This window comes from Oryzias latipes, chromosome 5 (genome assembly GCF_002234675.1).
Source record: "Oryzias latipes chromosome 5, ASM223467v1".
NCBI classification, from domain to species: domain Eukaryota; kingdom Metazoa; phylum Chordata; class Actinopteri; order Beloniformes; family Adrianichthyidae; genus Oryzias; species Oryzias latipes.
The window spans coordinates 26,260,695-26,272,304 of NC_019863.2; the positions used below are offsets into that span (position 1 = coordinate 26,260,695).

The window sequence follows — 11,610 nt, forward strand, 5'->3', positions numbered from 1 at the left end:
ATCATGAAAATGTTCAATATGTAAGACAAACATGTAAACATTTGAACATTAATTTTCATGAAAGGAACAAATAAATAAAAAAAAAAAAAAAAAAAAAAAATCCCTCTAACTCAATGTAAAAATACTCAAAAGCTTTGTTTAATATTTGTTCAGCAAATGTGGCAGATTAAAGATGGATTGTTTTCTTTTTTGCAGAAGGCTATATTTTTTGCCATCTTCCCTTTGGTAGTACTATTTTTCTAAAGGATATGTAAATAGAATCGATTTTTAAGTTATTTTGTTGGTTTATAAATGTTTTAGGATCTTGGGCCTTCATATTTATCTGATATGATTTAATGTATGAACCCTTGCAGACCCTGAGGTCCTGGCCTTTTGGTTATTCCAAAAGTCAGAACTAAAACATACGGCAAGCCCTTATCAGCTTTTATGGAGCTCACTTGTGGAACAGACTCCCAGAGAGCCTCATGGCTGCAGAGAGGCTGTTCATGGTTTTAAAGGATGGCCCTTTTAGTCTAGCTTTAAATTTAGACATTAATTTGATATGTTAATTAATGTATGTTCTCATTTTACTAATTATATTCACATTTACTCATGTAAATCTGTCTATTAAGGTATATTTATTTACTTATCTGGTCATTTATATGTTGTTAACTTTTTTTTTTAAATTCCTTTTTCATTTTGTTTGTAACTCCAGTGTTTTCCTCAGATGAATCCTTAACATCAGTGACTGATCCTTCTCAGTGAATGGGGTCACTGCAAAGGGATCTCCCAGGTCTGGCTCCTATGGTTAGATCTGAGGGGGTCCTGTGGTAGTGTATTCTGTGACCTTGAGTGGGGCGTCGCTGATGTAAACATGTCCCAAAATTATCGTTTCCCACTTCAGTACAAAGCCAGATTTCTACATTGCATCATTTTACCATCGTGTGTTTGTGTGTGTACAAAATATTTGCCTCTTTTTTTTTAAAGAATTTACATAATGTTTTTATGTAAAGCACTGTGAGTAGCACGAGTGGAAAGTGCTATACAAATAAAGTTTTGATTTTATTTGGATAAATATGTAGGGACTAGGATTTAATTCCAATTATTAATCCTTTTTGTCTTTAGTTTTATGGACTTCAGCACAAATCGGAGACTTGGTGGTGAAAGCTCAGGTTAAAATGAATGTTGTATTTTAATGTGAAATGGCGCCCTCTAGTGGAAAAACCTGGTAATTCAAGAAAAGCCATTCTCTGTCACTTAACAGTGGCATTAGCTCTGACTTCAACACCAGCCAAATATGTGCGAATCTACCTCAAAGGTGAAGTTTTATTCTTGAAGAGCATTCAGTTTTTCTTTAATAAATTCTTTTTCCTGTACCATTCTCTCCTCATCTTGGGATTTATCAAATCTACAGTCTTGCCGCATCCCTATGCTATTTATGACATTTATTGTTTTCATTTGTAACTTAGGAGGCTGTCATTTTAAAACTGTACATTGTGTTCAGGTAACTTTAAATTTTCATGCCCAAAACGTACTTCATATAACTAATCATTAAGAAGCCGAGCAGACCTTTGCAGTTGCTGAGTTAGTTACAATGTCACACAGAGATTTCTAAACAATAAATCTCCCAGACTGTATTTTTCTTGTTTTCTGATATGGTGAATTTGGGGTTTTCATAAGCTTTACCATAGGTTATATTTCAAGAAGTCAAGATACAGAACAACCTAAACCACTTGATTAAAGAAACCAAATCACCTTTAAAAAAACTTGGGGAAAAAATTGCTTAAAAAATACAACAATAAACCATGTAGCTAAATTCCAAGTACGTGGCATAGTGGCATAAACTTGCCACTGTAAGGGTCATTCCGTACAGAATACCGTGATGTAAACGATAAACAATCCTAAAGGAGAAATGTGTTTTTAGGTACAGTACCTTTTACCATTATCTTCTTTTTGTATGTTTGCAGACATGTACAATATTTTCTTTTTACTTTAAATTTACTTCTCTTAATAATGTCATTGGGACAGAAAAAAAACTGACCATTTTGTTCCCTTTCATTTCCTTTGCAAAATAATTTGTACAAAATCTTTTGTTTTTGTAAAAGGAAAAGAAATAAATTGAAATTGACAGATACTTTCATGTTGGTGGCTGTTTTGGATTGTACTCTATGTTTTTGAGTGCACATACTTTGATGTATTTATATTTAATTAAAGCATATAGGCCTGTATTTATCTAAATGTGACTATAAACTATAAATCGTACGAAACTCAACTGTAAATATTTTAAACAAGAAGGATTATAAGGGACAAACTGGTTTTTAGTGAGCATCTTAAATGTAAATAAATCAAATTTACCAGTCAAGACCATTGCTAGAAGTTTGTAGTTGTCCTATTTCCGTGCTCCTTATTTGTTTTTAGTTTTTTTTCCATCCGTGCTCCTTATTATCCCTCGTGGGACGGTGGATAGCCTGACGTGGACCACGCTGATGTACCGACTTGTCGGCCAGATGCTGTTTAGAGCAATGTGTTTTAAAAAAGAGGAGGAGCTACACCTTTCCACACCATTTAAATTACCACGCATGCGCACTGGTATACAATGAGAACTTAGCCGATTGCACAACCCCATCTTTTCTTCATTCTGCCTTCATCTACTCACCGGTGTGTGAGAACATACGTGGTTTTTATTTAGTTTTTTGTTTTTATCCAAACAAGGTTCAGAAAATGAGTGGGGACCATTCCCACAACGAAGACCAGGTAATTTGTGGTGTATCTCATTGTGTCAAATCTGGTAGTGTACCACCAGGCTTTTCACCATGTATTTGATCAGGTTTGACAGAGAGAGGTACCTCGGCTAACGGCATATAGCAGCTAGCACGGTAGCCGGCTGTCATGGGAAATCTGCCTATTTCAGCGTTTAGAACGTCTTGAAAAGTTGTGTCCCTTGTTGGGGGGAATGAGAAGACAAAAGTACTACCACTGAACGTTTTGCTGAGTCTTGTTATACAGAGATGTTGAGATAACGCAACGTACTCTTGAGGCTTTAGCTCAAAGCAATGTTAGCCTTAGCGGCTTCCAAATTAGCCTTTAAGCCATGTTATCAAGCGGCGTAGCGATGTAGCTTTGCTAGCAGGGAAGCTAGCAAACTGTCGCTTTGCCATTCAGCAAGTTCAAAGTTAGGTAGCCGGCTAGTAAGCTAACACACTACTAAATGTAACATTCGTCTGTTTTTGATTTCCAGATTATGGGTGGCTCCCGGATCAATGGTAAGTTTGACATTCTGCCGACGTATAAACACGAAAAATGTTGACGTTTAAACGGACTTAACGGAACATCATGTCAGTTCTCCGTAGTAGAGCGAAATGGCGTCCAGAGACTAAGTCCTGTGTCTCACTCACAAGCGCCTATTGTTCAAAAGCGAGGCCCTGTAAAATCATTTCCTTATCTTAATTTTTCTCTTTTAATCAACAATGCCGCACAACTCGACGTGTTTTATTAGTTCGCCCCAACGGAAGTTGTTGTTGATGCGTTTGAAGCGGCTCATTTTCCAGCTGAAAGTGAGGGTTTGGGGGTTGAGGACTTAGTCTCTGCGCCATTTTCTTTTTCGGTGTAGCGGCCCGACTCTTCTTCAACCTAAACCGAGTCTGTGAGCCGGAGACAGCTGTGGGAATGAGTGCAAAGGCTCGGTGCGGTGTGGCGATAGCATGAGCTCTCCGTGCATTTGATCCATAAGGTTAATTCAATGATTAGTCCACTCTTTTATTAACTACAAAGTTAACAGCCCCCATCCTTGAAGAAAGTTGATAGTTTTAAGATCCATGCCCATGAATTCAAAACAAACCCTTACTAGTGCAGCCAAAAACCTTTATCAATGTTAGAAATGCACAGTTTTAATATAGAAACTGCATTATATTCGCTCTTGCTCGCAGGAAAGATCAGGAGCATTGAATAAAAACTGGCAATATGAGCAGATGTGAGAAAACTTGTGGCTTTAAATATTCTAACATATTTTCTTTCTTTTTTAATTTTTAATTTATTTTTTTCTTTCTTTTTTACATAAAAAACTGCTTTAAATGTTTGAAGGTTGGCCAACACTGGAACAAATCAGTTACTGGCCATATTGTAAACAAAATGCAAATACATTTTTTTTAATAGAAGACATTTAAATTTATTCTGACATGAGTACCTCACTCAATTTTTTTTTACAGTTTTGAGGAATAAACAACAATAAAAAACTTAACCAACGCAGTCCACTTCCAAGATTTTAAGTTTTTGGCTTCATTCATTCTGAGACTGAATGACTTGCATTCATTTAAATATTTTGACTTTGTACTGCAGCATGTTGTGGTAAAATATGGGTTATTACTACTTAAACCCTGTTGTTAAGGCTTAAGGTTGGTATTAGTGATAACTGCTTGTACCACAAAATGAAGCTTTGACCCCCTTAACGTTTTAGGATGGTGTGCTGATCTCAAGCTTTTAATTTGGGTAGATTCTGCTCTTTATTTACTGAGAGGAATTGCTTGTTCTTGAGGAGATCCATGTATTCTTCTGCTCAGTCTTTAAGTTGATGCATATATTGTTCGCTCGCATGTTTGAACTTGCCTTGTGGCTCAAAATTTTGTAAAGACTCAAAGGAAGGCAGGAGGACATGCTTTAGTACAACTTTATAAAAGCGCTGCTAGCGTGATGCTAGCGTGACACATTGTGGCTTTTGCATTGAATCTTTTGTTTAAAAATGAATTCCTTATTCTAAATCATAAGCCAACCTTGTTTTTTTTTTTTGTAAAGCTGTCATGGATAGGTATAACCTTTAAAAAATATATTTCAACTGATGATTTAGAAGCTATTTTAAAGTCTTTATGATCAAAATAACTAAAAGATCCTACATTATCCAATAAAACCTCTTTGTTTCTAAAATTTAGAGAACATTAAGGTCCCTTTTATTAAAAAAAACCCAAATAAATTTGTTTTACTAATAATTAATGAGGTATTCGTAGCTCCAAACATCTGTTAGCGGTCGCCACACACTTCATACCACATAAATGGTGTTTTATGGTCGAGAACAGTGATACTAATTAAATTAACTGACATAAATAAGACAGAAACACCTTTTAAGGTTTGCATTGGCTGAGTTAGGATCATGATTAGATATTAATAGTTTTATGACATTAGCATAGTTTTGCAACTTAAAGTGCAATCAGAAGTGAAACATCCCTCTGTGCTATGAGTCAGAGTAGCTTCTGTACACAGACTTGATTAAGAGTGATATCAGTGGTTCCTCCTTTAATATGAATAAGTTGGAAACCATATTGTTTGATCGGGCCAGTACAAATGTTTTTATCTTGTTTCCTTCTTTCAGACTCTCACAAGCATAAAGACAAGTACAAAGAACATAAACACAAGGACTACAAGAGGGATAAAGAAAAATCCAAGCATGGCAACAGGTAGGATGTCCACCTCATAGGTGTGGGTGTGGGTGTGTGTCTGAAGAATAACACTGTGCATCTCTGCAGCGATTACAAAGACCCATCAGACAAAAAATACAAAGACAAGGAGAAAATGAAGCACAAAGATGGGAGTACAGAGAAAAACAAAGACAAGCACAAGGAGAAGAGGAAAGAAGACAAGGTAAGTCAAGCTGGAGCGATCAGACACTTCCGTATTCTAGGGAAAATGCAGCTAGACATTTGGTTGTATTGTAATAACAGTAAAAACAGAATTTCATAACTTGAGGGGTTGTCAAGTGATTTTTTAAAATGCAGCACGTGTTTGAAGTGATTTCTACCCAGCGGACAGAAGTCATTGCGCAACACACGGTAATGACTGTGTGGAATGTTATCTGAACGGCTCTGGTCTTTTGTCAGTAATTCATTGCAGCTGTATTTTATCATGTACCAACAGCAACGTTGGGTCATAAAAGTTGAAGATAGGAAACTAACGTCAGTATTTGGCTTTGTAGTGACTACGACTCTTGAGAGTTTCTTGTCGTATTCTTTTGATTTCAGATCAAATTGCTGAATGATAAAGTCAAAAAAGAAAAAGAAAATGGATTTGTCAGGTTGGTATTTATTTGTTTTGTTTTTTGTAATTATGGCGGATCACGTGACTGTACCACATTTGAACTTTTTGAATGATTTTCAGCCCTTTGCATGTGAAGTCTGAGCCGGAGGAGGATTTCTACCACTCTCCCAAACACGAAAAGTCCCTAAAGAGAGAGCGAGATGAGGATTACGAGTAAGTTACCCAGACTGTCTGATTCTTGTTGGTTTTATAAACTAACATCTGTTTAATCACCCAAGCCAACAACTTTGTTTCTTAGAGCTGTAACACAATCTTACATTTTCAGCTCTGAATTCAAACCCAAGAAAATAAAGACTGAAAACGACAAAAAGGTCAAGAAAAGAAAACCAGGAGATGAGGGGGTAAGCGAATGCTTCAGTTTATTATTCATATTTACACTTTTGGAGTAAACAACCTGATTACTTTGTCCTTCTTGTTTTAGGACATCAAGCCTAAAAAAACAAAAACTCAGAAAGAAGTAACAGATGGGAAAAAGAAAGCAAAGAAAGAACCAGAGGAGAAGTGGAAATGGTGAGTTTAAATTCCCCATTTTGTTGGTTTGTTTTTCACATTTTAGAGAGAAAATTGTGTCGTTATTGTGTTCAAATTGATTGTTGTTTTATTACAGGTGGGAGGAGGAGAGATACACAGACGGTGTCAAGTGGAAGTTTCTCGAACACAAAGGCCCAGTGTTTGCTCCCCCCTACGAGCCCCTTCCTAGTCGTGTTAAATTTTATTATGATGGTAACTAGTTTTGTGTAAAGTATTAAATATCCAACTGCCCTACAACATCTGATGTTGTTTGCTTCGGTTTATTTGTTTTGCTCTTAGGTAAACCCATGAGGCTCAGTCCAGAAGCTGAAGAAGTGGCTACCTTTTTTGCCAAAATGCTAGATCATGAGTACACAACAAAAGATATTTTTCGCAAAAATTTCTTCAAAGATTGGCGAAAGGTAGGGAAAATCCTGCGTCTGTGTGAATACTGGTGCAGTTGATGCTATAAAGATGTCCTAATACCTTTTTCTTTGTTTTTCTTTTTGCCTCACAGGAAATGACAGCAGAGGAAAAAGCCACAATCACAGATTTAAAGAAGTGCAACTTCACGGAGATGAGCGAGTATTTCAAAGCACAGTCTGAAGCCAGAAAAGCAATGTCAAAAGAAGAGAAACAGGTCAGTAAAATCTGTGTAAGGACGCCGTGCTCTACGGCAGGAGTGTCAAACTGCAGGCCTGTTTTTGCTCCACGTACTGCTGATTACCTGGACCAGGTGTAATCAAGAATTGGGATAGTTTAAAAACAAGAAGGGACTCCGACTCTCTAGTAGTAGTATGTTTACACAGTTGACAAAGACAGCTATGCCTTTCAAACTGCTGGTTCCTGTATTTGTGTCCATTAGGGTTTTGTATCTTTGCCTCTTACATGATTCATACATGATCTCAATACACGGTTCACAAATCAAAAAATGGAAGGCTATACCAACTTTTTGGTGATACGAAACAGGATAGTCCTGCTACTTAAGTAACCACAATCTAGATATTTTATTTATTTGAAAACTAGAAATGAAAATGTCTTTAGCAGAGAAAAAGAAATCCTTTTTTTCTTATTTGCCCGTATTTTAAACCATAAAAACAAAATCTCTGGCATTTTTGGTTCTTATAAATGTTTTTTTTATTCATTTTGGTTAAAAAAAAAAAGTGTCCTGTTAATTTATTCAGGTAATGTTTAAAGTGCTTTCTTTCCCCCATAGAAAATAAAAGAAGAAAATGAGCGCCTCTTGCAAAAGTATGGTTATTGTATTATGGACAATCACAAAGAACGCATCGCTAACTTCCGTATTGAGCCCCCTGGATTGTTTCGTGGTCGGGGAGACCATCCGAAAATGGGAATGCTGAAACGTCGTATTAGGCCCGAAGACATCATAATCAACTGCAGCAAGTGAGCATTAAGAGCAAGTACAGATAAACTGTCAAGCTCTCCGCAACAATAACGTTTGCATGTTTATCATTTTTGTTCAAAAAAGGGACTCAAAGTGCCCCGAACCACCCCCTGGTACTAAATGGAAAGAAGTTCGCCATGACAACAAAGTGACTTGGCTGGTCTCCTGGACAGAAAACATTCAAGGTTCTATCAAATACATTATGCTGAACCCCAGCTCTAGAATAAAGGTAGGAAAATCAATGTTCTCGTCTGATTTTTAGAATGCTGTTAGGCTCTATGTTTGTACCATTTGGTGTAATTTTCTTATCTGGTGTCACATTCGTGTATTTAATTTCTAAACTATGTGCTCTACTGTAATTTAAAATGCTACTTTTTATTGTTTAGATTTGTGTAACTTGTTTTTACAGAGTTTAAAAACAAAAGCTCTGTTCTCATCGTGTTCCCTCATGCTTGTTCTGTGTGCAGGGAGAGAAGGACTGGCAGAAGTATGAAACGGCTCGCAGGCTGAAGAAATGTGTGGACCGCATCAGAGCTCAATACCGAGAAGACTGGAAGTCCAAGGAGATGAGGGTCCGACAGCGGGCTGTGGCACTCTACTTCATTGACAAGGTGAAGACACGAGTTTCTGATTTGAAAGTTTCCATCAAATGTGTGTATGAAGCTTTAAATCCACACAAAAAATGTCAGACTGATTCCTTTCTTTTGACTTTAGTAGGGGCCTCATCACTGGGCTCAGTGAAAGTTAACGCCTTCTGTTCTTCTGTTTACTAGCTGGCTCTGAGAGCGGGTAATGAGAAGGAGGAGGGGGAGACTGCAGACACAGTCGGCTGCTGCTCGCTGAGAGTTGAACACATCAACCTTTATCCAGAAAATGAAGGTCAAGAGTACGTCGTGGAGTTCGACTTCCTGGGTAAAGACTCCATCCGTTACTACAACAAAGTTCCAGTAGAGAAAAGGGTGAGAATTTAATTTTCTTTTTTGGAACATCATCACTGTCACTACTTTACATTTATGCATCATTTGCTTTTTTGTTTTGTTTTTTCCCTAGGTGTTTAAGAATCTGCAGTTGTTCATGGAAAACAAAGAACCGGATGACGACCTGTTCGATCGGCTGAACGTACGTCCCAACACAAAAACAACTCTTTTTTATGCTCCTGTTTTCTTTTAGAAAGATTACAGGTAATAACACGCATGTTTTCCTGCAGACTTCTATTCTGAACAAGCATCTTCAGGAGCTGATGGACGGTTTGACCGCTAAAGTCTTCCGTACATACAACGCATCCATCACCCTGCAGCAACAGCTGAAGGAGCTCACAACTGGTATGTTCTCACCAGAGTTGTTTTTTTTTCTCTAACAATGGCTGTGCAACACTAATTGTTTTTTTCAACTTAATTTCACCCCCTTTTCAACAATTCTCTAAACCTGAAACCTGATCCTGTTTGATGCAGCGGATGAAAACATTCCAGCCAAGATCTTGTCCTACAACAGGGCCAACAGAGCCGTGGCCATCCTGTGTAACCATCAGAGGGCTCCACCCAAGACGTTTGAGAAATCCATGCAGAATCTGCAAGCAAAGGTGAAGAGCTAGCCGTCTTTTTTTTTTTTAGTCTGGAAAAGGTTGGGATGCATACCAAAACATATAACTTATTTGTAAATTGTAAGTAGTGAAAGGAGGATTTGTTTGTTGGTTAAAAAAAATTCTGTCTTTGTTTTGTCTAATTTAACAACGGGTTGGCGTGCGTTTGCTAATTGTCTAGCTAGAAAGCTGAACTTCTCCTAAAGAACATGTGTTGAATTGGAACACAGCTGATTTTTTACATTCAGAAACGTCTCTAAGACTAAACTGTTTTGACTGTTAGATTGATGCTAAAAAGGACCAGCTCTCTGATGCCAAGAGAGAACTGAAGAGCGCCAAGGCTGATGCTAAAGTACGAAAAGATGAAAAAACAAAAAAGTGAGTCATCTGTACCTCTTTTTTTTAAAATTTATTCTTGCATTATACTTGGATGGTTGCTGAGTTGTATTCTGTTGCAGAGCGGTAGAGAGCAAGAGGAAGGCAGTTCAGAGGATAGAGGAGCAGCTCATGAAGCTGGAAGTGCAGGCGACCGATCGCGAAGAGAACAAGCAGATTGCCCTGGGAACGTCCAAACTCAATTATTTGGATCCACGCATATCTGTGGCATGGTAAGATCTGCTACAATTGACTTTTGTGAACCACAGTGGGACACTTTGCCTTTTTAATATGAATGTCATTGGGTCTTGTAGGTGCAAGAAGTGGGGTATACCCGTTGAGAAGATTTACAACAAAACCCAGCGTGAGAAGTTTGCCTGGGCCATTGACATGGCAGATGAAGACTATGAGTTTTAAACCCCAGTTTAACTGATGATTTTTTTTTTATTATTGAATACATGTTTTTAGCTTACATGGATGGATTTACTTGATAGCCAAATCCCAGAAAACATTTTGAAGTTTGTTCAAGAAAAAAAAAAGACCTGAAGTGACACGACGAGCAGGATCTGGTCATTATAACATGAGAGTGGTTTGGTGGATAGTCTAAATATCTGGTTGGAGCTCGGGTAACAAGGCTAAGCTATGTCTGCCGCTGCGAATCGGTATAATTCTAAGACTCCTTGACATTAGTCTCTGTCCCTTCTCAGGGACAAAGCCTGAGATTTGAACTCTGTGGTCCTATAACTGCTTTATCAAGCAAAAATAAAATGCTTTTTAACCTTTTTATTTTTCCTTCAATCACTTGCTCTGTATTTTAGCCCTCCCATGTATTATTAATGAATTCTATATTTTGATAGATGAAGTGAAAATCAAAAAAACTTCTTTAACTTCACCCACACGCCTTTCAAGGAAATGTAAATGTGAGCTTTTTTTGTGCGTTTGTGTATGCATGAGTATGTGTATGTGTGTATCAGACGCTCTGCCATAAACGCTTTCTGTCTGGGTCAATACTTTAAACTGGACATTGTTGAAATTGTTGGGCATGAAAGAGGATGTCTGGGCAGGCAAAGGGGAAATTAATGCAACCATTTCAAGATTTCTTTTTTTTTTTTCTTAAGCAAGCAGAATGTGAATATTTCATTTTACCGCTTTTTATTATCAGGGACTTCATTCACGGAAAATGTGAACCAATCATGTTCATCCCTTGAGTTGCAAACACTCTTTGAATCTCCCATCATCGGGTTTTTTAAGGTAATTTAATGATCAGAGAACAATACGACTCCCGTAGGTTACTTGAAAGTCATGTTGTCAAAATGTATTTAAGGTGAGTAAATGGGAAGTGTTTTGCCTCCTGGTGGGAGGGTGTGAGGGATATTAACTTTGCCAAAAAAAAAAAAAGTTCACCAAACTGTTACAGAGCTGGCAGGTTTTAATTGTGTTATGATTGAATAATTTAACATTTAATGTGAATTACAGGTTCATTTTATTCCACTCTGTTCCACTTCTTATAGGAAAGTTGATGTAAGTAGCTGTAAAGTCAACATCCTACTCCTGTTTTATCTTTTTTGTCATAGCCTTTGATTATGTTTTTGAGTTTCTGCGGTCGGTTGAAAACAATGAATAAATTCTTAGAGGTAAATGTTGTGTGTTCTTCTTCCTCAGAAAAATTCCTGCCTGAGAA

At 37.4% G+C, this 11,610-nt stretch overlaps 1 protein-coding gene across 1 annotated transcript; it reads left to right on the forward strand.

Annotated features, from left to right (window-relative positions):
- Nucleotides 1-2,590: 2,590 nt before the first annotated feature.
- On the forward strand, nt 2,591-11,568 carry LOC101164052 (DNA topoisomerase I). Its single transcript, XM_023955155.1, has 21 exons — nt 2,591-2,733; nt 3,218-3,242; nt 5,339-5,423; nt 5,493-5,607; nt 5,985-6,037; nt 6,121-6,213; nt 6,326-6,401; nt 6,482-6,570; nt 6,668-6,783; nt 6,871-6,992; nt 7,088-7,210; nt 7,787-7,974; nt 8,060-8,204; nt 8,443-8,586; nt 8,749-8,934; nt 9,026-9,094; nt 9,183-9,297; nt 9,427-9,554; nt 9,838-9,932; nt 10,013-10,162; nt 10,244-11,568. Exons 1-21 carry the CDS (start codon nt 2,701-2,703, stop codon nt 10,344-10,346), a joined length of 2,253 nt encoding a protein of 750 aa, XP_023810923.1. The 5' UTR covers nt 2,591-2,700; the 3' UTR covers nt 10,347-11,568.
- Nucleotides 11,569-11,610: the final 42 nt, after the last annotated feature.

Excerpts from the sequence above, each read along its gene's own strand:
- LOC101164052 (XM_023955155.1), top strand. The coding sequence starts at position 2,701 with ATGAGTGGGGACCATTCCCACAACGAAGACCAG. Across the intron at positions 6,038-6,120 it reads AAAGAAAATGGATTTGTCAG|CCCTTTGCATGTGAAGTCTG; the intron begins GTTGGTATTTAT and ends AATGATTTTCAG. Across the intron at positions 6,784-6,870 it reads TGTTAAATTTTATTATGATG|GTAAACCCATGAGGCTCAGT; the intron begins GTAACTAGTTTT and ends TTTTGCTCTTAG.